General features: G+C 63.8%; 3 protein-coding genes, 1 long non-coding RNA gene and 1 pseudogene across 7 annotated transcripts; 3 read left to right on the top strand and 2 right to left on the bottom strand.

Annotated features, from left to right (window-relative positions):
- The first annotated feature begins 221 nt into the window (after positions 1 to 221).
- Positions 222 to 7,556, top strand: STX3 (syntaxin 3). Of its 3 annotated transcripts, none has more exons than XM_064659892.1 (11): positions 233 to 656; positions 2,042 to 2,122; positions 2,211 to 2,310; positions 2,396 to 2,470; positions 2,580 to 2,647; positions 3,344 to 3,452; positions 3,579 to 3,652; positions 3,749 to 3,883; positions 4,621 to 4,731; positions 5,239 to 5,346; positions 5,976 to 6,166. In XM_064659892.1, exons 1-10 carry the CDS (start codon positions 627 to 629, stop codon positions 5,326 to 5,328), a joined length of 873 nt encoding a protein of 290 aa, XP_064515962.1. In that variant the 5' UTR covers positions 233 to 626; the 3' UTR covers positions 5,329 to 5,346; positions 5,976 to 6,166. The 3 variants fall into 3 exon arrangements, with proteins under 3 accessions (XP_064515961.1, XP_064515962.1, XP_064515964.1); XM_064659894.1 differs by lacking the exons at positions 5,239 to 5,346; positions 5,976 to 6,166 and adding exons at positions 6,941 to 7,041; positions 7,217 to 7,556 and having other exon boundaries at positions 245 to 656; XM_064659891.1 differs by lacking the exons at positions 5,239 to 5,346; positions 5,976 to 6,166 and having other exon boundaries at positions 222 to 656; positions 4,621 to 5,226.
- A 302-nt stretch (positions 7,557 to 7,858) lies between these two features.
- MRPL16 (mitochondrial ribosomal protein L16) lies at positions 7,859 to 10,766 on the bottom strand. The gene is given in 5 exon segments (XM_064659937.1): positions 7,859 to 8,877; positions 10,216 to 10,364; positions 10,445 to 10,510; positions 10,680 to 10,730; positions 10,733 to 10,766. Coding segments are annotated over 5 exon segments (771 nt in total). The 5' UTR covers positions 10,752 to 10,766; the 3' UTR covers positions 7,859 to 8,391.
- Positions 10,767 to 11,427: 661 nt separating this feature from the next.
- LOC135416538 (uncharacterized) lies at positions 11,428 to 15,043 on the top strand (annotated as a pseudogene).
- A 1,262-nt stretch (positions 15,044 to 16,305) lies between these two features.
- Positions 16,306 to 19,226, top strand: LOC135416603 (membrane-spanning 4-domains subfamily A member 12-like). 2 transcript variants are annotated; one of them, XM_064659873.1, is made up of 7 exons: positions 16,500 to 16,679; positions 16,890 to 17,009; positions 17,629 to 17,685; positions 17,794 to 17,925; positions 18,269 to 18,382; positions 18,479 to 18,562; positions 18,811 to 19,226. In XM_064659873.1, exons 1-7 carry the CDS (start codon positions 16,590 to 16,592, stop codon positions 18,829 to 18,831), a joined length of 618 nt encoding a protein of 205 aa, XP_064515943.1. In that variant the 5' UTR covers positions 16,500 to 16,589; the 3' UTR covers positions 18,832 to 19,226. The 2 variants fall into 2 exon arrangements, with proteins under 2 accessions (XP_064515944.1, XP_064515943.1); XM_064659874.1 differs by lacking the exon at positions 18,479 to 18,562 and having other exon boundaries at positions 16,306 to 16,679.
- LOC135416662 (uncharacterized) lies at positions 19,150 to 25,334 on the bottom strand. Its single transcript, XR_010431659.1, has 5 exons — positions 25,259 to 25,334; positions 24,383 to 24,608; positions 22,113 to 22,258; positions 20,896 to 21,115; positions 19,150 to 19,221 (listed from the first exon to the last, which is right to left on the bottom strand). It is a non-coding gene; the product is annotated as an uncharacterized LOC135416662 (long non-coding RNA).
- Between the last annotated feature and the right edge of the window lie 285 nt (positions 25,335 to 25,619).

Raw genomic sequence — 25,619 nt, 5'->3', positions numbered from 1 at the left:
CAGCCACGTCCCTCCTTCCCAGCTCTGTCCCCCAGCTGCGTCCCTATTCCTCCCCACGTCTCCTCATCCGTGTCCCCAAGCCATGTCCCCTGTCCCCAGCCGTGTCCCCCGCCGTGTCCCCTTTCCCCAGCCGTGTCCCCCGCCGTGTCCCCTGTCCCCAGCCGTGTCCCCCGCCGTGTCCCCTGTCCCCAGCCGTCCTCCCGCCGCCGCCACCCGTGGCGAGGGAGGGATGACACGTCGTCGCCGCCGCGTGACCCCCGTGGGGACCGACTTCCTCAGCGCCTCCGAACCGGGGCCGCCCCACATCCCTGCCCCACTTCTCCGTCACCTCCCCGGGGCGACCCGGGGGCCACCCCCAGCTGTCGCCTGCGGCGTGTCCGGTGTCCCCGGGTGTCCCAGGTGAGGGGCGGCTCCTCCCCGTCCCTCCCCTCGGCGCCTTCCCCGCGCCCGTCACCGGGGATTAGCGCAGGGACAGCCCCGGGCTCGGGGACAGGGGACGGGGCCACCCGTCACCTCGCCTGGATGTAGGAGGCCTGGCCGAGCGGTGACACCGAGGGTGACACCCCCATCCCGGCGGTGGGCGACGACGGGGACCCCCCCGCGCCCCCCCAGCCCTCGGGGGCACCATGAAGGACCGGCTGGAGCAGCTCAAGGCGGTGAGAGAGGGACCCCCGCGGACAGGGGACACCTCGTGGGGTCCCCAGGGCTCGCTGGAATGGGAGACCGGCTCCCCAGGACCCCACCCCATAACGGGTGGGGGCGTCACGGGGAGGGGGGACCCCAAAACCCGAGTCCGCGGCGGGTGGGGACATCGCGGGGGGGGGGGTGTCAGTGAGATGCCGTCCCGCGGTGCCTGGGGGCGTCACGGGGATGGGGGTCCCCAAGACCCCACCCCACCATGGATGGGGGCGTCACGGAGATGGGGGACCCCAAAACCCGAGTCCACGGTGGGTGGGGACACCGTGGGACGGGTGTCACCGAGGTGGCACCCCGCGGTGTGTGGGGGCGTCAGGAGGGTCCCCAAGACCCCATTCCACGGTCAGTGGGAGGTCCTGAGCCCCCCCAGCAATGGGGTGTCATGTGAGAGGGACAGGGGGGGCCAGCCCTGTGCGGTTTGGGGGTACATCGAGTATTTTGGGGTGACATCAGCCCCCTCGACAAATCCCGTGTCCCCCCCCCCTCCACCGCGGGGTGCAAAGAGGGGACACCAACACCCACCCAGGCCATGGGGGGCGGGACTGAATTTGGGGTGCCCGGGGGTGCCAGCACCCCATCCTGCCCCTCGCATTCCCGCCACCATCGCCGCTTCCTCATCCCTTTTCCCGCCCGGCCGTGGGGCTCCACTTCCCCCCTTCCCCGGGGGGGCTCCCCTCGCTCCCCAGCACCGGCTCCCCACGGGTTGTGGGGGTCCCAGGAGCCCCCCGAGCCGCGCCCCCGGCCCCCCGCCGCGGCAGGGAGGCTTGGCAGGGATTTACCGGGATTACGGAGCCATCAGATAAAGCCCTCGGGGGGGAGCGAAGGGATTAATTTTATTTTTACTCCAGCGGGCGTGAGGGGGGCGGGGGGTGGTCCATTCCCGGGGGTCTGGCCCCCTCCCCAGGACACCCCGATAGCACCCCCGGGGTGCTGGCGGAGCCGAGGGGGGCGAGGGGAGGCGGAGGGGCTGGGATTGGGATTTTGGGATGGGGCGGAGCTGGGGGCGCTCGGGTGGGCGGCCAGGCGTGACACCAGGGCGAGGGGCACCGGCCACCTCTGTGCCCCCCAGGGCTGCTCGCGCGGGGCCACGTTTGGGGCCACAAACCTCGTCCCAACCCCGTCCCGCCGCCGTTCCTGTCCCCTCCCTCCAGCCAAGCCCAGCAATCCCTTAATTCCCGGCCAGATGTGAGCGGAGCTCGGCCCCCCCCCTCCCCGCTGCAGATGTCCCTCCCCCCCCGGTGCCACCACATCCCCGTGGCTGCTCCCCCCGTGTCCCCCGGCCCCCCGGGGGGGTCCCTGGGGGCGCTGGCGGGCGGGGGTCACCCCCGGGCGCTGTGTCCCACAGAAGCAGGACGCGGATGACGACGCCGAGGAGCTGGAGATCGCCGTGGACAACACGGCCTTCATGGATGAGTTCTTCTCGGAGGTGAGGGAGGGCTGGGAGCGGGGCTGGGGGGCGCAGGGCTGCCTCCTAACTCCCCCCCTTCCCCCAAAATCCTTCCTGGCGTGTCCAGATCGAGGAGACCCGGCAGAACATCGACAAGATCTCGGAGAACGTGGAGGAAGCAAAGAAGCTCTACAGCCTCATCCTCTCAGCGCCCATCCCGGAGCAGAGTGAGTGTGCTGACAGGGTCCCCAAGCATCCCCTGGGTCACAGGGAGCCCTCCTGGGGACATTCCTCACCTCCACGATCCCGCAGAGACCAAAGATGACCTGGAGCAGCTGACGGCGGAGATCAAGAAGATGGCCAACAGCGTCCGCAACAAGCTGAAGAGTGAGTGGCCCTGGGTGTCCCCGTCCCCACGGCCGTGCTGGGGACACTGGGACCGCGGGGTCTGGCAGCGGGGAAGGTCCCTGACGGGTTGGAATCCGGCTCTTTCCAGGTATGGAGAGGAACATCGAGCAGGACGAGGCGCGATCCTCCGCCGACCTCCGGATACGCAAATCCCAGGTGAGCTCCGGGCCCTGGGAGCCGCTGCTGGGGCTGTCCCCATCCCGTGTCCCCAGGTCCTGAGTGCCTTGTGCCACTCTGTCCCCTGTGGGCTGCGCATGTGGCATGGCCAGGTGTCCCCAAGCTTCCATTCCCTGTCCCCATCCAGAGTCCCCAGGTCCTGAGTGCTCCCACGGGCTGGGGATGTGGCACGTCCTGGTGTCCCCAAGTCTCCTGTCTCTGTCCCCAGCAGCACCCAGTTCTCCCAGGCTTCTTGTTCCTCTGCCCTGTCCCCAGCACTCTGTCCCGTCCCCCTTGGGCTGGGACATGCCACATCCTCGGTGTCCTGTGTCTCATGTCACTGTCCCCACCCCCGGCGCTTCCTCCTGCCCTGTGTCCCAAGGCTGGGGACATGCCATGCCCAGATTGTCACCGGTCTGACTCCCTGTCCCCATCCCCAGCAGCCAGTCCTGTCCCCTGGGGTTGGGACACGCCACGTCTGGGGTGTCCCCATCCCCGTGTCCCCGTCCCCAGGGGTTGGGGAGGCACCGTGCCCGGCGTGTCCCCATCCCCCTGTCCCTGTCCCTGTCCCCAGGGGCTGGGGAGGCACCGTGCCCGGCGTGTCCCCATCCCCCTGTCCCTGTCCCTGTCCCCAGGGGTTGGGGAGGCACCGTGCCCGGCGTGTCCCCATCCCCATGTCCCTGTCCCCGTCCCCAGCACTCGGTCCTGTCCCGCAAGTTCGTGGATGTCATGACCAAGTACAACGAGGCACAGGTGGATTTCCGGGAGCGCAGCAAGGGCCGGATCCAGCGGCAGCTGGAGATCAGTGAGCGACCACGACCCCCAGGGGGGTGGGGGGCATTTGGGAAGGGGGGGCCAGCCCCACACAGACCCCGCCCATCGCCCAAAAAACGGGCGTGGCCCAGCCCCACCCCTTCCCACGTTCCCGCAGCCGGCAAGAACACGACGGACGAGGAGCTGGAGGAGATGCTGGAGAGCGGGAACCCCTCCATCTTCACCTCGGGGGTGAGCCGGGGGACACGGGGGGGGATGGCAGAGGGGGTGACAGGGCCGGGTTCCCCCCCCACACTGACATTTCCCCCCCTTGGCCCCTGTTTGCAGATCATGGACTCGCAGATCTCGAAGCAGGCGCTGAGCGAGATCGAGGGGCGGCACAAGGACATCGTGCGCCTGGAGAGCAGCATCAAGGAGCTCCACGACATGTTCGTGGACATCGCCATGCTCGTGGAGAACCAGGCACGGGGAGGGGGGCACGGCCACCAGCAGGGACCCAGGGGCACGGGGACGAACGGGGACCTGGGCACAGGGACACAGGGACAAGCAGGGATGGGTGTATGGGGTCACAGGGACGAGCAGGGACCTGGGCGTGGGATCAGCGGGGCCCAGCAGGGACCCCCGTGTGGGGACGAGCAGGGAGCTGTGCCCAGGGATGAGCAGGGACACATGGGGGGGACTCACGGGGTCACAGGGACAAGCAGGGAGGGGCCTGGGTATGGGGTTAACAGGGCTGAGCAGGGACCTGGGCATGGGGTCACAGGGACAAGGCAGGGACCTGGGCAGGGGGTCATGGGGATGAGCAGGGACCTGTGTATGGGGACGAGCAGGGACAAACAGGGACCTGTGCGTGGGATCACGGGGAAGAGCAGGGACACACACACACAGTGTCATGGGATCACGGGGAAGAGCAGGGACACACACACACAGTGTCATGGGGATGAGCAGGGACCTGGGCATGGGGTCACAAGGACGAGCAGCCACCTGTGTACGGGGTCATGGGGACGAGCAGGGACCTGTCCAGAGGGTCACAGGGATGAGCAGGGACCTGGGCATGGGGATGAGCAGGGACAAGCAGGGACCTGTGCATGGGGCCATGGGATTGAGCAGGGGCAAACACTAGGGCGAGGCACTCAGGGTGGGTGGGTGCCAGCACCCCTGGGTGCTCTCAGTGTCCCCTCCCCCCCGGTGCTCCGTAGGGATCCATGATCGACCGCATCGAGAACAACATGGACCAGTCCGTGGGATTCGTGGAGAGGGCCGTGGCTGACACCAAAAAGGCTGTGAAGTACCAAAGTGAGGCCAGGAGGGTGAGATGGACCGACGGCCCCGGTGTCCCCCGGTGTCCCCTCCATAGCCCGCAGTGTCCCCAGGGCACCCTCGGTGTCCCCCTCCGGCCCTCAGTGTGCCTGCCCATCTCCCAGTGTTCCCAGCATCTCCCCGTATCCTCCAGCAGCCCTGAGACCCCCTTGTGTCCCCCAGACACCCTTTCTCCCCCCAGCCACCCTCGTTTCCTCAGCCACCTCTTGTCCCCCCCAGACACCCCCAGTGCTCCCCCAGCTGTCCCCAATGACTCCCACCTCCCCCCAGTGACCCCAGCTGGTCCCCACTCCCCCCTTTGCCACCTCCATGGGGGGTGGGCAGCTCTGTCCCTCTCTGTCCCCCCCTCAGGTGTGATGAGCTGAGGAGGGCTCAGCCCCTCCTGCCCTGGGGCTCTGCAGCATCTCTGGCTCTTCAGGACCCCCCGGTGCCCCCCTCTGGTGTCCCCCCACGTGGCACAGGTGTCACCACCCCCGTGTCCCCCCTGTCCCCCCCAGAAGCTGCTGGTTTTGGTGGTGGTGGCCGTGCTCTTGTTGGGGATAGTCGCCCTCATCATCGGACTCTCAGTGGGGCTGCCCACGAAATAGCCCCAGAGAGGGGGGTCTGTAAGTGTTGGGGGGCAGGGGACCCCCCCCGTGGGGACACGGAGTCCCGGGGGGCAGCAGGGACTGCTGGGGGGGGTCCCACTGTCAGCTCCTGCTCAGGGGGGCCCCGGTGCTTTGGGGCTGTCACGGGGCTGGGGGTGGTTTGGGGTCTGTGGTGCTCGGGGGCTCTGCATTCCTTGGGGGTCTGCAGCGCTCAGGGCTCTGCTGTGCTTGGGGTCTGTGGTGCTCGGGGGTCTTTGTTTCCCGGGGGCCTGCAGCGCTCAGGGGTCTTTGGAACTCGGGGGTCCCTGTTGCTGGGGGGGGGTGTCTGTGCCGTTTGGGGGGCCCGCGTTCCTCGGGGGGCTGCGATGCTCAGGACACGTTGCTCGGGGGTCTGTGGCGCTCGGGGCTCTGCCGGTGTTTGAGGGGCTGCAGCCTCAGGGCTCCGAGTGGCTCGGGGGTCTGCTCTGCTCGGGGGCTGCAGCGCTCGGGGGTCCCTGCTGCTCGGCCCTGCGGTGCCGGGGGCTCTGGAGGTCGGCTCCGTGCTCCCCACATCCCTCCCTCCCCACAGCTCCCCGCTGCACCCCCTCGTCCCATTCCCTTCCAGCCTCTCCAGCCGGGAGCTGACATCCCGCCTCTCCCTCCTCCAGACGCTCCCGACCATCCCAGCGGTGTCACCTCCCGGCTGGATCCTCCCCGGCACCGATCCCGCCCGCTTCCTTCCCTGCCTTTCCCGGACCTGCTCCCCTCACCCTCCGTGTCGCGCTTCCCACCGCTGGCTCCGGCTCGGCGCCGCCGCCTTTCCCTCCACGGAGCGTCCCGTCCCAGTTCCCCGCCGATCCCTGGGATCCTCCCCATGGGAAAAGGGAGGGGACACCGCGACACCGCGGGGACGTGCCCGCTGGTGCCAGCGCGGGGTGACAAGGAGATGGATCCGAGGGCTGGACGCTCGTCCCGGTGGCACGCGGGATGGGAATGGGGACAGTGACCGGCGCCGCGGCGACCGTGGACATTTTAGTTCCCAATTCCAATAAAATCCCGGCTGATCCCTGCCCTGTGCCTCCTCTCCCTGCTGTCACCCCGGACACCCAAAGCCACCAGCCCTGCCCCCCTTCCCCAACCCCGTCCCTTGTCCCCAACCTCATTCCTTTTGCCTTGTTCCCCTTCCCAGCCCCGTCCTTGTCCCTCTCCCAATCTGTCCCCCTCCCATCCCTGTCCTTGCTCCTTGTCCTCCTCCCCAGCCCCATTCCTTATCCCTTATCCCCGTCCCCAGCCCCATCCTTGTCCCCCGTCCCCCTTCCCAGCCCCATCCTTGTCCCCCGTCCCCCTTCCCAGCCCCATCCTTGTCCCCTGTCCCCCTTCCCAGCCCCATCCTTGTCCCCCGTCCCCCTTCCCAGCCCCATCCTTGTCCCCCGTCCCCCTTCCCAGCCCCATCCTTGTCCCCCGTCCCCATCCCCAGCCCCATCCTTGTCCCTTGACCCCCCTGCCCGGCCTGTCCTTGTCCCGTCCCCCTTCCCCATTCCCTGTCCCTTATCCCCCTGCCCATCCCTGTCCCCGTCCCCTCCGGTGTGTCCCCCCCGTGTCCCTGGCTCACATTCCCTGTCTCCCTGAGCAGAAGAAGATCATGATCATGTTGTGCTGCATCATCCTGGCCATCATCCTGGCCTCCAGCATCGGGAGCATCTTCGCCTGAGCCCCCCTCCCGCTGCCCTCCAGGTGACCGGGACAGGGACAGCGGGTGGCACGGGGGGTCCCCGCCTTCCCCAATCCCAGGGGAGCGGCTTTGGGCCTCGGTGGGGTTTGATCCAGGTGGGATTCACCCCCTCGGGTGTCGGGGAGGGATTGGGAGCCACGTCCCTTTCCTGGGCGTCACCTCTTGTCCCTGTCACAGGTGGCTCTTCCCCCTCCTGCCCCCCGCCCGGATGATCCACGGGAGAGACCCCGGCCTGCCAAGCCCCTGGTCCCTGGAGCCCCGAGGACACCCCGACACGTCCCTGGAGGAGTGGAGCCCCCCTGCCGTGCTCCCCCAGCTCCCAGCTCCTCATCCTGCTCTCCTGGGGTGATGGCCGGTGGCACGGAGCGGCCGGAGGGGCCGTGTCCCTCTCCGGGGGGCACACGGGGGCTCTGCCTTGCTGGGATGGCCGGAGGAGCCTCTTCCCTGCGCTCGGAGCTCCCTGGATGTGCAGCCACCCATGCCAGAGCCTTCCTCCTCAATAAAGAGCTCACCCACACTCTGCCTCCTGCCTCAAATCCCGCCCCATTTATCCCCCAGCGTGGTCCCAGTTCTGTGTTTCCAGTTCCAAAACCCATGTCAGGATAAAGAGCCTTGTGTCTCAAACCACTGAATCCTCCAGGATGCTCCAAGTTCCACGATTCCACCTCCAAAACCCACTTCAGGATAGAGCCCAGCCATCCTTTGCCTCATCCCTCAGTCCATGAGGCATCCATTTATCCCCCAGGCATCCATTTATCCCCCAGGATGCTCCCAACTCCATAACCCCCTTCAGGATAAAGAATTCACCCACACTCTGCCTTGTGGCTCAATCCCTGATTCATTTATGCCCCAGGATGCTCCCAGTCCTACGTTTCCAGCTCCAAAACCCACTTCAGGATAGAGCTCACCCACGCTCTGCCTCGTGCCTCAAACCCTGATCCATTTATTCCCTGGGATGCTCCTGACTCCCAGACCCACTTCAGGATAAAGAGCTTGTCCATCCTCAGCCTGGATCCACGTATCCCTCAGCTCCACGATTCCAGCTCAGGACAAAGAGCCTCACGCCTCAAACCCCGATCCGTGGATCCCCCGGGATGCTCCCAGCTCCCAAACCCACTTCAGGATGAAGAGCTCGTCCATCCTCAGCCTGGATCCACGTATCCCTCAGCTCCACGATTCCAGGGCAAAGAGCCTCACTCCTCAAATCCCCCAGGATGCTCCCAGCTCCACAATCCCACCTCCATGAGCTCAGCCGGGCGCCTCCGCCCCCCGTGTCCCCCCGGGACGCTCCCAGCCCGGCATTCCCACCTCCAAACGCCGCTTTAATCCCGTGGGAACGCCGCCCGCGCCCCTCACACCCTGTGCCTGAGGAAGAACTTGCCCCAGTAGCGGCCCTGGAGCCGCAGGTCGTAGGGGCTCAGGTACTTCCTCATGCCCAGCATGTTGGAGGTGACCACGCGCTCGAAAGTCCAGGGGTTCTGGTTGTTGAGCCTCTTCTCCTCCTCCTCCCGCCGCATCTCCTGCAGGCTCTCCCGGCTCACGGGCACGGCCGGGAAGGGCAGCTTCTGGGCCACCTGGGCGAGGAAGGGCCGGACCTGGCCGAAGTGGCAGCGGCCGCCCACCTCGACGACGAGCCGGCCGCTGCGCACGGCCGTCACGTAGTGGTCGATGGGGCCCTTCCCGCCGCCCATCCGGTGGCCCAGGCTCTTCCGGGTCACCGGCTTGTACGGGGCGGGCACGCGCCACACGGCGAACATGGACCTGGGGTCCAGGTGGCGCCCGATGGTCAGGCGGATCATCTCAAAGTGCCCCCAGTGCAGGTACCCCCCGCCCAGAGCCTGCAGGGAAACAGGGAGAGACCGGGATGGGGGGGATAAACTGGGATGGGGGGGGGATAACTAGGAATATGGGGGGGATAACCTGGGATATGGGGTGGAATAGCTCAAGGATAAGGGGTGGGATAATTTGGGATATGAGGGGGGATAACCCAGGATGGGGGGGGATAACCCAGGATGGGGGGGATAACCCAGGATGGGGGGGATAACTCGGGATATGGGGGGGATAACTCGGGATATGGGGGGGATAACTCGGGATATGGGGGTGGATAATCCGGGATAGGGGGGGATAACCCAGGATGGGGGGATAACCCAGGATGGGGGGGATAACTCAGGATATGGGGGGGATAACTCGGGATATGGGGGGGATAACTCAGGATATGGGGGGATAACTCGGGATATGGGGGTGGATAATCTGGGATAGGGGGGAATAACTCAGGATATGGGGGGGATAACTCAGGATATGGGGTGTGGTAACTCAAGGATAAGGGGTGGGATAACTCAGGATATGGGAGGAATAACTCGGGATATGGGGGGATAACTCGGGATATGGGGTGGGATAACCCAGCATATGGGGTAGGATAACCTGGGATATGGGGTGGAATAGCTCAAGGATAAAGGGTGGGATAGCTTGGGATATGGGGGGGATAACCCAGAATAGGGGGGGATAACCCAGGATGGGGGGGGATAATCTGGGATCTGGGGGAAATAACTCAGGATATGGGGGGGGATAACTTGGGATACAGGGTGTGATAACTCAAGGATTAGGGGTGGGATAAATCAGGGATATGGGGTGGGATAACTTGGTATATGGAGTGGGATAACCCGAGATATGGGGGGGATAACCCAGGATATGGGGCGGGATAACTCAAGGATATGGGGGGATAACTTGGGATGTGGCGTGGGACAACTCAGGGATATGGGGATGGGACAGAGGGAACTGTGTCCTACCCAGGGCAGGATAACTCAGGGATATAGGGATAGAGTGGGATAACTCAGGGATAAGGGGTAGGACAGAGGGAACTGTGTCTTGCCTGGGAACAGGGACATGGCACAGGGACAAAGGGTCCTGTGTTCTACCCAGGGACAAGGACAAGGGTCCCATGTCCTGCCTGGGAACACTTAACCTGCGAGTCACACTCCTGAGCCCCTTCCCGGGAATGCTGGGGTGTTCCCACAGAGGCAAATCAGTTTTCCAGAGCCACTCTGGCACCAATTCCCTCCAGTTCCTGGCCGTTTTGGGAGGGCTCAGCAGCACGGGGGGTCTCCACCCTGGGGGTTCCCACTCCCGCTCCAATCCCAGCCTCTGGAATTCCCCCCCCGGCTCCCTTCGGCGCTCACCAGGATCCCGTACTGCCCCTGGATGAAGTCGGTGGCCTCCCGGGACGGCCCGCGGATGTCACGGAGCATCCGCGGCTCCCGCCGGACCTTGGGCACGGCCGGCACCTTGTCCATGAACTTCAGCTTCGGCTTCTCCGGGAAGGTGATTCCTGCCGGGACGACGCCGGGATGAGGATCCCGGGCAAGGCCGCGGGCGGAGCCCCGCGCCTCCCGTCGCCGCCGTACTCACCGCTGTAATCCGGCGGCAGCACCCACTTCTTGAGCCCCGCGCGGGGCATCGCCGCTCCGCCGGGACCTGCGGGGCACAGCGGGGCGTCATGGCGGGGCCCGGCGCCCTTCACGGTGTCCGGGCCCGGGGTCACCCCCTCCACGCCCCGCCCGAGTCCCCGCCGGGCCGCCCCGGCCGCCCGAGCCCCCCCCGGGCAGCCGGAGACCCCTGGGAGCGCGGCCCGAGCCCCCCCGACCTGGCCCGGCCCGGAGCAGCCCCGGGAGCCGCCATCGCCACATCGCCGGAAGTGCCGCACAGGAGCCGCCATCGGTCCGTCCGCAAACCCGCCCCCCCCCCCGTGCACGGCCCGGCTGGGAAACGCGCCCGCGATATTAGTTCCGCCGCATCCCACTTCCCCCCCGCGCTCACCGGGAAGGGGGGACCGACCTTGGGGTTCTCCTCCGGGGGGGTCCCGGAATCCCTCAGCGGCCTCGGGAGGTGATAGAAGTGGCTTCCAGTCTTTGTGCTGGGCGACAAACTGCTTTTGTCGGGATAATAAAAGCCCGGAGTGGTTTGACTAGGATAAAGTTCCATTTTATTCCCAGTAGCTGGGTTCGGATTCAGGAACTCGGGATGGAAATGCTGTGGATCACACAGGGATGGTTTGGTGGTTGCCGAGCAGGGCTTGCCCTCCTCAAGGACTCCACAGTGTCCTATGGGACAATCCATGTTTTCCACGATAATCCATGTTTTCCAGAAGGTGACACCATCCTCCTCCTCCTCCTCCTCATCTCTGTGTTTTCTTGGCTGGGAATCTTCCACCTCTTCTGCTCCACAGGGGCCTCCATTGCCCACCAGAAGCCCCTTTCCCCCCCCCCCAGCCCTGGGGTGACCTGGGGCTGTGACATCACAAGCAGGGCTGTGACATCAGCGCGCCGTCGCCGGGCAACACCAGGAGCCACCCCCACCCAGCTCCCAGGGATATGGGATATCCCCCCAACGGGATGGGGGGAGCCATGAGCAGCGTCCTGCCGGGCTCCCGGAGCAGCCGAGTGGCTCCAGCTGCTCCCAGTTCCCCCATGGCTCCCGCTGTTCCGGAGGCTCCCGTGGGCTCCATGCCGTGCGGATGCGGCCCCGGCTGCTCCCCCTGTGCCACGGCGGCCCAGGAGCTGCAGGACCTGCTGGTGTCCGTGTGTGCCGGGAACGGGAGGTCCTTCCCGAGGGTTTCCCTGGCGTGGCAGGTGCTGTGGGAGGACCTGGAGAAGCTGGTGGAGCGAGGCCACCTGTACTGCTGCCTCGGTGATTCCTGCTGGATTCCAGACGGGAAAGGCCCCGTGGACAGCTCTCCCTACTCCCTGGGAGACGCAGGAATGAGCAAGGCCAGCTCGTCCCTGAGGGTGCACGTGGCCAGGAAAAGCCTGGAAGTCAAAATGGGAGCCTGGCCCATCCCAGTGGTGCGCTCCCAGGAGCGGGTGGAGCGGCAGGAAGGGTCATCCCAGCCCCCCAAGAGCCTCACGTGTCCCCAGGAGCGGGTGGAACGGCAGGAAGGGTCACCCCTGCCCTCAGAGAGCCTCCATTCCTCTGGCAGCCTCACTCCTTCCGAAAGCCTCTCCCTCTCCAAGAGCCTGAGCGATTCCTGGCGGGCCCCAGACGGAGAAGACGCCGTGGACAGCTCTCCCTGCTCCCTCGGAGCAGCGGGAATCAGCAGGACACGCTCGTCCCTGAGGATGCACGTGGCCAGGAAGAACCTGGAAGTCAAACTGGGAGCCCAGCCCACTCCAGTGAAGAGTTCCCAGGAAGAAGTGGCACAGCAGGAAGAGCCCTGGAGCCACCAGTGCCCAGTCCAAGGATCCCGGGACGCTGCGGTGGTGCCAACTGGGAACAGCCCGGGCTCGGTGTCGGAGAAGATCCTCCAGCAGCAAAGGGATCTGGAATTCCCCCATCTCCAGGGAGCTTTCCCAAGCTGGCTGTCAAATTTCAGGAGGAAGTTTCTCTTGGCAGTGCAGATACTCCTGCAGATCCTGTGTTTGAAATAAATAAGGGTTTTCCCCAAAGAGCTGCCTGAGTGTTCCCACTGCGCTGGGGTTATTGGGATAGGGTTCCTTCCTCCCCAGCAGCTGGGTTTGGATTCAGGGTGGGAATGCTGTGGTTTGGTTTCCCTCCTCAAGGACTAGGCGGTGTCCCAAGGGACAATCCATGCTTTCCACTGGGACAGGGCTGGAACAGGGACAGGGGTGGGGACCAGGAGCAGGGCTGGATTGAGGACAAGTGCCCAAGCCCCTTGGTTTTCCCTGGAAGGAGGAAGGTCTGAAAATGAGCCCCATGTGTGTGCAGGGGGGCGTGGGAATACCCAGCTTCCCCCTGGAGACCCATGGCCACCACCCCTTCCATGGGGGTTAAAAAAAGCCACCAGTGGGAGTAATCCCTCCATCTCCATTATCCCAATGGATGCTCCCAGGGGAGGGTGGTTTGTGCTCTTCCTTGCAGCCATGGCCTGGGCTCAGCATGGCCTGGGAAAGGAGGGGTCTGGGGACAGGGAAAGGTTGGGTCCCCTTGCCCTGGGCAGGGTGAGAGGGACCACGGCCTCAGTGCCTGGGGCCACTCCCTAAAGGATCACTGCAGGGATTTGAGGTCCAGCTGAGCCTCGAGCTCATCCTGGTGCATCCTGGGGTTCCCAAATCCCTGTCTCACTCCTCCTCCCGCTCACCTGCCAGTCTCTGTCACGTGTGGCCCCTCGTGGCTCTCGGTGACGGTCCTGCTCCGTGTCCTGGGGAGCCGTGTGGCCGCTGGGGAGCTGATCCTGGGCCCTGGATGTGGAGTCACCAGGGCTGACAGGGATGGATTCCGGCTGGAGCACCCACTCCTGGGCTGTGGGACCACCCTGGAGGTGAGAAACGGGGACACATGTCCCTGATGGAAACGGGCATGGGGTGGGAATGAGGGGACCCTGCCAGGGCTTGGGGCGGGGAAGGAAACCAGGTGGGACTGGCATGGAGGGTCCCCCCAAACCCCCATCCCGGCCATTCTGAGAGCCCTGCTGAGTGAGGGGTCACCTGAACCCTGGCCTGGGCATTCCTGGGGGCTGGGGTGAGGGGGAAACCCCCAGCCCCAAATCCAGCCCCAAACCCACTCCTTCCCACAGCTCCTCCCGGACAGAATCCGCTACGGGAACACCCTCCACTCCCACTCCTTGTCCAGGGGGCCTATGGCTTGTGCCAGACCCTTCTCCCTCCCTGTGGAGTGTAACTACCCCAGGTGAGTGGGGAGAACCCCCCCAGGAGCCCAGGATTCCCCAGCGGAGACCCTTGGGAGCCAGGGCTCTGAGTCCCACGTGAGCCTGCCGTGGGATCCATCCGGGAGGGATCTGGGAGGGAGGGTGTGGGGTTGTCTGTATCAGGATGGGGTGCAGGGGTGCCCTCCGTGCCCTCACTCAAGGATCCTCTGTGGCACAGGACAGGCATCACTTCATCCATTCCCATCCATCCCACCTGGATCTCCTTCAGCTCCACAGTCGCCCTGGCCATGTTTGACCGTGAGCGGAGGAGCCCTGGACCCCCTCACCCCGCAGGGCGGGACCCCCTGTGACCCTCGGGGCACCCCCTTCCAGGTTCCTGCTCCTCCCGCCCGTCCCACCCCTCCTATTCCCTGGGGGAGCTGATAAACGTCCAGGCGTCCGTGGGCACCGACCCCCGGGAGCCCCTGAGGGTGTTCATGGACCAGCTCGTGGCCGCTCCAGGCGTTTCCAAACGGCCGGAATTCCGGGTCATCGGTGACCACGGGGGAGCTCCGCGGCTGGAATGGGGTGGGGGACGACCCTCTGGGGAAGGGGTGGCAGTGCCCAGCTCGCCCCGTGTCCCACCTGGCAGGTGCCTCCTGGATGGGCGGCTCGGCTGCTCCCGCTTCCTCCCGCGGCGTGGAAACCACTCCCTCCGCTTCCAGCTGGACACTCTCCTCTTCCCAAACCTCTCCGGCAGCCAGGTCCGTGCCAGCGGGGGGGGCTGGGGGCACGGGGTGACCCCTCCAGAGCCTGGTGGAGAATCCACGAGGATGTTTGCCCCGGCAGGTCTCCCTCCGCTGTCACCTGCGGGCTGTGGCTCCAGGGGCTGGAAGCCTCTCTGGAAAAGCCTGTTCCAGCGACCGGGAGGCATCTGCCTGGCATTCCCTGGATGCTGGATTCACTGGATTCGACTGTTCGTGCTGCGGGTCCCCAAAAGGCTGTGGGAGGCGTCGGCGTCTGGCTGGTGGAGGTGAGATAAGACCCCCCCCCCCCCCCGGCGGGCTCCCTGAGCCCCGCGGGGACGATTCCAGCGCTCCATGAATCCATCCTCCCCGCAGGGCTCCTGGGAGAAGCCGGTGTCCACCTGGGGCTGCTCTCGGCTCGTCCCAGCCCGTCCCCAGCCCCTCGGGAGCCCACCCCGGCCCCCCCTGCCCGCCCCTCGGTGCCTGTGCTGCGGGGGGACCAGAGGGACTCAGGTGGGTGTGAGCCCCCCATGGATCCGGGGGAGGGGGGGGCCTGAGGGTCCTCAGGTACCCGTGGTGACCCCCGGGAGCCCCCCTGCTCCCGCCGAGCCCGTCGCTGCGTGAGCATCCCTGTTTCGGGAATAAACGTGCGGAACTGCCCGAGGCGACCGTGGATCCTGTGGATGCCCCGGGGGTGCTCGGGGGTGGGGGGCTGTGACACGTCCCCACTGCCACCGTGGGCCCCAAAAAGTCCCACCGGGCTCCCTGGGGTGCTCTGGCGGGTGCTGGGAGCTGTGGGATAATTTGGGGAGAAGGGCAGGGCTGAGGTTCCTCGTGGGCACCTCAGCTCCGGGATGTGGGGGGGGTATGGGCTGGAATAGGGGCACTGCTCCCCCATTCCCAAAGCTGCTTGGGCTCGGCAGGGCAGGTCCCGGGGCTGGGGGGGACATGGATCAGAGGGACATGGATCAGAGGCCCCTGTGCCACTGTCTCACCTGGGGGACACGAGCTGTGCCTGTCACCATGGAGTCCTGGGTGCCGGGATTTTGGGATACGGGAGAGTATCTTGTACCCCCCTCGTTCCCAGGGCATTAATTCTTGGATTTGGGGTTTCTCCTGGCTCCTTCTCAGGGCTGGACACCCTAAAAACGGGGGGCAAAACCCTGGGGGCAAAGCCAGCACAGGGGGCAGTGGCTGGGATGAGTGTGGGGGGGTCCCATCTCCCCTTCCCTCCTGCTCCAGGGAGCAGATCCAAGGAGGATATTCTGGACCATCCCTGTCTGGGGAAGGGGCGCCAAGGACATCCAGGGGGAATGGTGCCTGGGTAGTGCCCCGTGTCCCCCGCAGCCCCCCCCGGTCCCCCCCTCCTTCCCCCAACTCACCCGCTCCGCCGGGAGGAGCCGCAGGAGCTCTAATGGCCCTTGATGGATTTATTCTTCCAGGAATTCGCGGCGCGGCTTTTTTTTTTTTTTTCCTTTCTCTCTTTTTATTTTTTTTTTCCCCTTTTTTTCTGAGCTCCTGTAAACACGGCCTGGAGCTGGAAGGGGGTGGGAGAGATGGGGGGACACAGAGCTGGAGGGGAGTGGGTTGGAGGGGTTCTGTGTCCCCAGAACCCTCTTTTCCCCCCCTCCCTTGGCTTGGGAATGAGCACCTTTCCCCGGGGGGGGCTGCGACGTTGGACATCGCCCCACGGAGCATCTCCCCCCCTGCCCCACGGAGCAACTCCCCGTGCCCCACGCGGCCGGGGTGCCCCACGGAGCATTTCCCCCGCCTCCTGCCCACCGCGGGGAGGTGGGGGAAATGCTCCATGGGGCATCTTCCCAGCCCCGGCGAACATCTCCCCCCGCCCCACACAGTCCCCCGGGGCATCTCCCCCCGCCCCACGCAGCCAGGGGACCCCACAAAGCGTCTCCCCCCGCCCCACACGGGGGGGGTCTCCCATCTTCCCTGCCCCACGGAGCATCTCCCCCCACCCCCCGCAGCCGGGATGTTCCACTTTCCACCCCCCCCTCCCCCTTTAGGGGTGATTTTTGGGGGGGTTTTGGGGTCGGGCGGTGCCCGGGGGGGGTGTGATGCAGCCGCTGACGTCACGGCGCCCGGCCAATGGGCGGCGGGCGGGGCGGGGTGTGGCGGGCGGGGTGTGGCGGGGGCGGCCCCGGTGGGAGCGGGGCTGCTCCGGGGGGTCCCGGCGCCCCCCGATCTCTCCATGCAGGGCATGGGGAGCCTCCGGCTGGGCAACCGCGCCGTCATGTACACGGCGGAGACCCTCTCCAAGGGCAAGAACCGCGTCATGGGGGTGAGATTTGGGGGGGCGCGGGGGGGGGGGGGCTCGGGACGAGGAACCCCTGGAAAAACCCCCCTCACCCCGTTCCCAGGGGATTCCCGTCCTCCCGCCGATCCCTCGGGGGATGCTGCGGGATCGAGGAGCCCCCGCGGCCGGCGCGGCACTGGAGGGAGGGGGGCGGTGGTGAGTTGACCTCATTCCCGTCCACCCCGGTCCCCGCAGACCATCCAGATCATGACGGGATTCCTGCACATCGGCTTCGGGATCGTCCTGACCACGCTCACCCACCTCTACACCTCGGTGTTCGTCATCGGAGAGATCCCGTTCCTGGGCGGCGTGTCGGTGAGCGCGGGGCAGCGGGAACGCTCCTGCCGGGAAGGGATCCCGCGGGGAAAGGATGCCCAGAGGGGAAGGAGTGCCCACCCTCCAGGAGGGGTGTCCTCTGGAAAAGTTTGCCCACCAGGGAGCGATGCCCACAGGGAAGGGAATCCCGCCAGAGAGGGATACCTACCAGGAAAGATGCCCACCAGGAATGATGCCCACTAGGAAGGGAACCCCACCAGGGAAGGATGGGTACCAGGGAATGATGTCCACGAGGAAGAGAATCCTGCCAGGGAATGATGTCCACAGGGACGGGAAGCCCACGGGGAAGGATGCCCACCAGGAGCGATGCCCAGCAGGGAATGATGCCCACAAGGAACAGAATCCTGCCAGGGAATGATGCCCATCAGGAAGGGAATCCCATCAGAGAAGGATACTCCCTGGGAAGGAAGGACACCCACCAGGGAACGATGCCCACCTGGGGAGGGAATCCCACCAGGAATGATCCCCCCTGGGCTCCCGTGGCTCCCAGCCACTCCATCCCTGGGCACAGGGAATTCTGCCCCCCCAACTCCCAACCCAGGGGGGTGTCCTGGGCAGCTCTGGGGGTGCCCCTGACCCCCCTGTCCCCCCCCCTCAGTTCATCATCTCCGGCTGCCTCTCCATCGGCGCCGAGAAGAGCCCCACGGAATGCGCGGTGAGTGCCGCTGGGAATGGGCCGGGACGTCCCTCCTGGATCTCTGGGGGGGTCTCCCGCCCCCCTGATCCCCCCCCCCGGGCCCCTGAGAGCCCCCGGTGCCCGCAGGTGAAGGGCAGCCAGACCATGAACGTCATCAGCGCCATCTTCGCCCTGCTGGGCATCGTGGCCTTCATCATCGACCTCAACCTCAACGTGCTCTACCACTCCAGCCTCGACTACCCCGGGTACCTCGTCCTGGTAATCCCGCTTTCGGGAATCCCCGCCCCCGGGAGAACCCCCCCGGCGTGCCCCCCACCCCTCAGAGGGGCGTCGTGACCCCCGCCAAAGGCGCTTTCGGGGTGGGGGTTCGGCGCGTCTGCCGGCGTTGACCTATTTCAGGTCGGTCCCTCGGGAGATGACTCACCCTTTGGAAGCATCCGCGAGCCGGAAAAACGGCGGGATGGCGGGCTCGGAGCGCTCACGGAGCCGGGAGTGCGGCGGGAGAGGAGGGGGGAGCCCTGAAGCGCGGCGTGGGGTGGGATTCCTCCTCCTGGGCGCTTCCCGGGGAGGTGCTGACGGGGTTTTCCCCCCCACCCTGGAGCTCGCAGGGAACGGGATTTCCATCGTGCTCCTCATCTTCACCGTCCTGGAATTCTGCATCGCCGTGGCCACCGCCAACTTCTGGTGCCGGGCCACCCGGCTCAGCTCCAACGAGGTAAGGAATGGGATGGGGGGGGGAGGCTGGGATGGACCCCCCCCCGAAGCTCTTCCCTGTTATCCTGGCGTATCCCATGATCCTGGTTTCTCCCAGTCCATGCTGATCGTCCCCAGTGCCACCCGTGTGGACCTGGCCGTGCCGCCGGCGGAGCTGCCGCAGCCACCCAGCTACACCGAGGTGATTCCCCATCCCGAGGAACATCTGGGATAGGAGCGCAGTCGGGATTGGGATGGCCCTCCCCACCCCGGAGCAGCATCCCATCCCTTCCTGCGTGACAGACCCCATCCCGCTGCCCTGGGAAAACACCCCATTCCCAGAGAGCATCCCGGAGCATCCACCTCTCTGCTCCAGGAATGGGATCCCAAAATCCCGCTGAGGGGTCGCCCCAAATCCTTCCCCCTTCCCAAAGCTCGCTCTCCTTCCAGCTGGCTGCTCCTGAAGTCTGACACCGGAATGGGATCCTGCCTCCATCGCTCCCAAATCCAGGGCTACGGCATCGTCTTCCTGCTGGGATACGCTGGTCCCACCCCTCCAAAAGCCAGCGAGCCCCCCCCCCCCCAAATTCCCACTCTCCTGCCCATCCATCTGCCCCCGTGCCTGGTCTGAGGGGCATTCCTTGCTGGCTGCTTGGGGAAGGGGCTTCTCCGTGCGGGACTCTTGCGGAATTCCCGCCCGTAAATCCCCGGTGGGATTCTGGGATTCACTCGTGTCAGGATTCAGGACTTCCTGGGGTTCTGGTGGCTCAGAGCGATCCCGATGTGTGGATCTACCTCGGCTCGTCCCGCGTTGGCTTGGTTTTATCTTGGGAATAAACGCTCGGTCCGGGCTCGTGGCTCCTGAATTCGGGAATTTTCAGCGTGGGAGTTACAATTTCATACCCCCCCAGACCTGCTCTCCGTCAGGAAAAGGGCTCATCCCGCCTGGTTTAGGGGTACCTGCTCTCTCCCACGGGAATTCTGTCCCCCTAAGCCCCTGCTACCTGTTCTGTTTCCCAAGGGAATCCTGCCCTGCTCCAAACCCCAGGGATTTGTTCTCTCCTGGGATTTGTTCCATCCCCTTAAACCCCTGGCACCTGCTCCCAAGGGATTTTTGTCCCCGTGAACCTCCAGTGCCTTCTCTCCTGAGGTAATTCCATCCCCCTTAACCCCTGGCACCTGCTCCTGAGGGATTCTTCTTCCCCTAAACCCCCAGTGCCTGCTCCCGAGGGAATTCTGTCCCTTTAAGTCCCTCATACCCCTCTCTCCTGAGGCAAATCTCTCCATTCCCCCCAAACCCCTGGCACCTGATCCCGAGGGATTTTTGCCTCCCTAAATCCCCAGTGCCTGGTCTCCTGAGGGAATTCTGCCCCACTAATCCCCTCTCCTGAGGGAATTCCACCCCTCTCACCCCCCCATACCTGGTCCCCTGAAGGAATTCCACCCCTCAAGCCCCTGGTACCTGATCCTGAGGGAATTCTGCCCCCCTAATGCCCTCTCTTCATGGAATTCCACCCCCTAAACCTGGGTACCTGCACTCCTGGGGGAATTCTGCCTCCCTAAACTCCTGCTACCTCTTCCCTCTCCCAGTGGAATTCTGTCCCCCCTGAACCCCTAGTAGTTGCTCCCAAGGGAATTCTCCCCCCCCTTAACTCCCAGGACCTGCTCTTTCTCCCGAGGGAATCCCACTCCCCCTAACCCCCTGGCACCTCATCCTGAGGGAATTCTGCCTCCATAAACCCCTCTCTCCATGGAATTCTGCCCCCAGACCCCCCCTCTCCCACGCTCCGGCTCCGCTATTTTTAGCCGGGCCGGAGCAGCCGGAGCAGCCGGCGGTGACGCCAGCACATCCCAGCACATCCCGCTTTTTCCGCCGCTGGAGAAGCTGCCCCCGGGGCTTGAGCTGCTCCTCGGGGTGACACGGGGACACCGGCGCCGTGTGCTCCCCGTTCCCACAATTCCGTGCGGCGGGAATGGAGCGGAGGGATCCGAGGGGCTGCGACCCCTCCGAGACCCCTCGGGTTTGGGGTCGGGAATCGGAGCCAAAGGGACCCGGGATCATTTTGTCGGCTCCTGACGAGCTCGTTACGGATCCACCCTTAATTATCCCGCACCCACCGGGATGCCTGGGGACCTAACGAGCATCCCAGTGGCATCGAGTCACTTAAGGAGCATCCCAAACTCCTGGAAAGCCAGGATGGAGACCCCAGTGCCAATTTTCCAAGGGGTGGGAGCATCCCCGTGACTTCTCAGTGCCCTGTGGGGGGGATTCCCTTACTTTTGGGAGCAGGATCCATCCCAAATCTCCCCGGAGCGGGATCAGTGATGTCCTCCTCCAACATTCCCTTTGGTTTTCGGGTGTTTTCCTTGTTTTTCCCACCCTCCCCGACGCTCCGGCTGCTCAGCCAAAGCCTCATGGATTATTCACTCCCTGTCGGTTATTTCTGGGCCCAGCTCTGAAAAAATAATGAGCCTGATCAGTAGGAAAAGCCCCAGGGATTTTGGGAATGGGATGAGCAGGCTGTGTCTACTCACCCCCGTGTCCACAATCCATTACTGCTCCGGAGCATCCCAGCTTCTCCCAGCTCCACAGGGACCACCAGGAAGCCATTCCAACCTTCAGCCAAGCTGGTGGATCCATCTGTGTTTTCCCAGGGCGGCAGCTTCCCAGGAAAGAGGCTGGGAATCGTCCTCTCCCTCCTCGGGATCAGAGTCAGTTTTCCCAGAGTATCCCGGTGTTCAGGTGCAGCTGTCCCTGAAAATGCTGGAGTAAGTGTTTAAAGTTCCATGGAAACGTGGGGGGGGTTAATATATCTCTATTTTTAGGTGGGAATTTGCAGCCCTGGAGGGGGGGGAGTGGGCAGTTTTCCTTATGGATTTGATCCCGAGCTCCATGAGTGTCCCTCATGGTGATGGTGCCACCCCCTGCTCCGTATCCTCGTGGACATGGATAAGCGGGATAATAAAGGGATAATAAAGGCTGAGGGCTGCTCCCAGGCTGCATCCATGGGCTTTCCACCCGGGAGATCCCTAAGGAAAGGCAAAACTCCATGGAGGAGCTGGGGAGCAGCCGGAGATGGGCTGGGGGGGTCCCAATGGCTCTGTGTTCCCTGGAAAACAGAAGGATCCAGGGAGACCTTGGAGCACTTTCCAGTGCCTAAAGCAGCTCCAAGAGAGCTGGAGAGGGACTTTGGAAAAGGGATGGAGTGACAGGGCATTGGGAATGGCTTCCCACTGCCAGAGGGTGGGAATATTGGGAAGAAATTCTTCCCTGTGAGGCTGGTGAGGCCCTGGAACGGATTTTCCAGGGAAGCTGTGGCTGCCCCATCCCTGGAAGTGTCCAAGGCCAGGCTGGAGCAACCTGGGATAGTGGAAGGTGTCAGGGTGGGAAAGAGGTGGGATTTAAGGTCCCTTCCCACCCAAACCATTCCAGGATTGCCAGCGGGAGCCGGTGCCAGGGAAACCTTGGAGATGCGCCAGAGCTTTTCCGCAGGATCTGGAGTTTTACTGGGAGCAAGCGGATCAAAGGCTGGAATGTCACGTGAGGGGGTGACAGACACATCTGGGACAGGGTTTGGGAGCGATGTCCCGGTGTCCCAAACGCCAGGGTAGGGATAACCCCAACCCTCCCTCCCGCTCCCAGCTCCGGATTCCCTAATCCGGGACGGATACAGCGGGGTTTAACACCCTCGGAGGAGGCTCCTCCAGGGAATTGTGGGGACAACACAGGTGACATTCCTGGGATGACATACCTGGTGTGTTCACAGTGGCACCTGTGCTGTGATTCCTGGGAATGCCACGTGGATAAAAGCCAAAAAAAATCCTGCGATTCATCCCAGGAAACAGGACTTTCCTTCCAGAATCGCCATGGAAACAGCCCCGTGGGAAGCAGGAACACCTGGAAGCAAAGCAAAATGTTGACTTTTGGTATTTTTATGGGGATATAAAGTTTGTCCCAGGAAGCAGCAACCTTCTCTGGAAGGAATTTCTCCGTCACAATCTGTTTTCTTTGGAAAAAAACCCACAGCTTTTTGGGTTGGAAAAGGGATTTTTGGTTCCACCGGGCTTGTAAATTTATCCCGGTGGGAAGGGACTTGGGGGGGGGGTCTTGCTGATCCCTCCTGAGTCTGAGCATCCAGCCAGGCTTCCCCCATCCATAATTTCCCCTGGAGAACAGGACAATTAACATTAAAATCCAAGAAATGTACTGTATATATCAACAAAGCTCGGAATTCCTGCAAATAAAGGGCTGGAAAACTCCACTGCTTCCCTGCATCGGCTTCAAAGCTTCACCTCCTCCGGAATCCGCTCCCAGGACAAATCCTGACATCCTTCCTTGGGCTCCAGGCTGGACCTGGGTTTATTTTGGGAGGGGAAAAGCCCTTTTTCCATGGATAACTTGCTCGGAAAGGGGTTGTTCTGGGGGCCGAGGGCAGTCTCCGGCTGAAAGGCTGGAATTGCAGGAATGCTGCAGGATTTGGAAGGAAATCCACCGTGTAGGGTGGTTTTGGCTGGGAATTTGAGCCCTGGATACGCTGGAGGATAAAGAGGGGATCCCAGCATTTCCACGGGGGGCTCAAGTGTTCCTGGAACGAAATCCCTGGGATTTTGTTAGGACTGGGGCGTTGAGAGGGAGAGGGAGCAGCAGGAATTAGAGGCTCTGAGGCGCCAGGATTGCGCTGAAGGGGTTGAATCTCGTCCATGTCCGTGTTTTTCCTGGAAAGCTGTGCCGCCAGATGCGGCCCTTTACGAGGCCAAGTGCTTCCATCAGGGATGTGGGATGGAGGAAGGTCACGGATGGGATGGAAACGCGGGTCACTCCGTTGCTCTTTGCTTTCCAGGTCTGTCGTTCCAGCTCTTTTCTGGGATCTGATTCAGGCTGGGTTTGGGGGTGTATCCCATTCACTGAGTCCTGCAATGGTTTGGGTTGGGAGGGACCTTAAGGATCATCCAGTTCCAACGCCCTGCCACGGGAAGGGACACCTTCCATTGGATCGGGTTTGCTCCAAGCCCCATCCAACCTGGCTCCAGGGCTGGAAGCCTCTCCCGAGCTCTGGAATGCTGTGCTTCCAAACCCGGCCTCTCAGCTCCCTCTAGGGCCAAAAGGAAGGAAAAAACACTCCCAGAAGTTGCTCCACCTGCTCCTGAAATCCTCAGCTGGAGGGTCCTGCCCCTTCCCGGGTGGTGGCAAACCAAGCTCGGAGATGCCGGAATCCCGGACCTAAAAATTCCTAAAAGCTCCATCAAGAAATTCCTGCCCTGTACCCACCGAACACCCAGGAAACCTGGGGAGGATCCCAATCCTCCTGGCAAATAGGACATGGCTGTTTTCTGGGAAGAAGGGGCCTCCAAATCCCTTGGGATCCCCTCTCCATGTGTGGTGGCTCCGTTCCCAGCCTGAGCTCCCATTTCCCATCATAAACAATGGGATCTCCTTTCTGGAGCCAGCTGGGAACCCCCCGGATCCCTCCCAGCTGTGCCCCTGTTGGGAACAAATCCACAGGGATGGAGAAGGGAGAACCCCCAAAAATGGAAACAAAGGAACTTCCTGAGTACTTAACAGGGTTTATAAAAGTTCTCTGGCTCAATCCATGTTTTTCCTGGGAAATGGGTAGGACTGGCTGGCTCATTAGTGGCCCTAATTAGCATCTCATTAGGAGCCAGGCTAATCACAGAGATGATTCCTGAGAAAAGCACCCACAATTTGGGATGGAAAGGACTCACTCAATGCCAGGAAAGGGGGGTGTCCTCCGGGAGCATCCCATGGGATAAACACCCGACCCTTCCCTAAGCTGCCAAAAAAATCAATCCACCTCGGCTTCCCAAATTCCCTCTCCCCGTGCAGGATTTCGGGAGCCTCCATTGGCAAAGCCGCCCCGTTGAGCAAGAGGGGCCTGACGAGAATTCCAGGCCGGAGCTTCCCGCAGGGAGCAAAGGGCAGTGGGAGCGCGGCCCTGCCTGCCCAGCCCCTCCCGGGGATTTTGGGACAGCAGAGGGAGGAGGAGGAGGGACAGGAGGATACCTGGGTGTCCCTCGAGCTTCCCGGGCTCCTTCCCAGGCCATGGCGGCCACCACGGTGACGGAATCCGGCGGCGTGAGGATCATCACGGAGGTGATCCCGGCCACGGATCCGCGGGCGGCACAGCTGGCGTCGGGATCCGGGGAAGCTGCGCCCGCCAGGACGTCGCTCCCGGTCCAAGGCTTCCGGAGGGCTCATCCCAAGGTGTTGGGGGTGAGACACGGCATTCCTGGGGATCGGGGATCCACGGGGATTGTCCTGCTGGAGGTGCTCCGCCCATCCCCAGTCCCTTCCCGGGGTGGGATACAGCTCAAAACAATGGGATTGGGATCCCTCTCCCCCCATCCTTCCCCAGACCATCCACATCTTCACCGGGATCATCCACATCTCATTCGGGATCATCCTGACAGCGTCGGAGCATGGAAACCCTTCCCTGCCCGTGGCCAGCGGGATCCTCTTCTGGCTCGGGGTCCTGGTAAGCTGGGATGAACACCTGGGAATCTCGGGGAATCCCAGAGGTTTGGGGGCAATATTCCCTGGCCTCTAGGTCTCCTCTGACCCCTCTCGCCTGTGTTTGTGCATCCCTGAACCCCAACTCCCACCAGGAAGGGGGACAGGGAGTGGTGCCTGTTTCCTGACTCCCCCATTCCCGCTGTTTTCCGAGCAGCTCCTGGTCTCAGGATCTTTGCTAGTGGAAAGTGAAAAGAGAGACAACCTCGTGCTGGTAAGACCCAGGCTGGGAGGGATAACTGGGATAACGTGTCCCCCCCCATTCCTTATGTCCCTTCCAGGAGCTGCTGGGATCCCTCCACAGCCTGGATTCATCCCATGGGATCCCCAGGCAGGTCTCCCCATAGGGAAGCGCCCAGCGCTTCCTACCTGGAGCACAGGATGGGGTTCAGGGCCTCCAGGAGGCCTTGTGGAGTCACTGTGGGATGAGGGGGAATACAGGTCCAGGAGACCCTCGAGGCCTTTTGGAGCCACTCTGGGATTAGAGGGACAAAAGGTCCAGGAGACCTTCTGGGCCTTTTGGAGTCACTGTGGGATGAGGGGGGGAAAAAACAGGTCCAGGCCATCCTTGGAGCCTCCAGGAAATCACTTTGGCACGAGGGGGACAGAAGGTCCGGGCGACCCTCAGGGTCTTTGGGAACCGCTCCGGGATGGCAGGGACGGAAAGCTCCGGGAGATCCCTCGTCCCCCTTCCCGGGTGACCCCACAGGTGCGGACCTGCTGCGTGCTC

Source organism: Pseudopipra pipra, chromosome 6, assembly GCF_036250125.1.
Source record: "Pseudopipra pipra isolate bDixPip1 chromosome 6, bDixPip1.hap1, whole genome shotgun sequence".
NCBI classification, from domain to species: domain Eukaryota; kingdom Metazoa; phylum Chordata; class Aves; order Passeriformes; family Pipridae; genus Pseudopipra; species Pseudopipra pipra.
The sequence above is the reverse complement of the archived record's forward strand: the minus strand, read 5'-3'. Positions and strand labels throughout refer to the sequence as shown.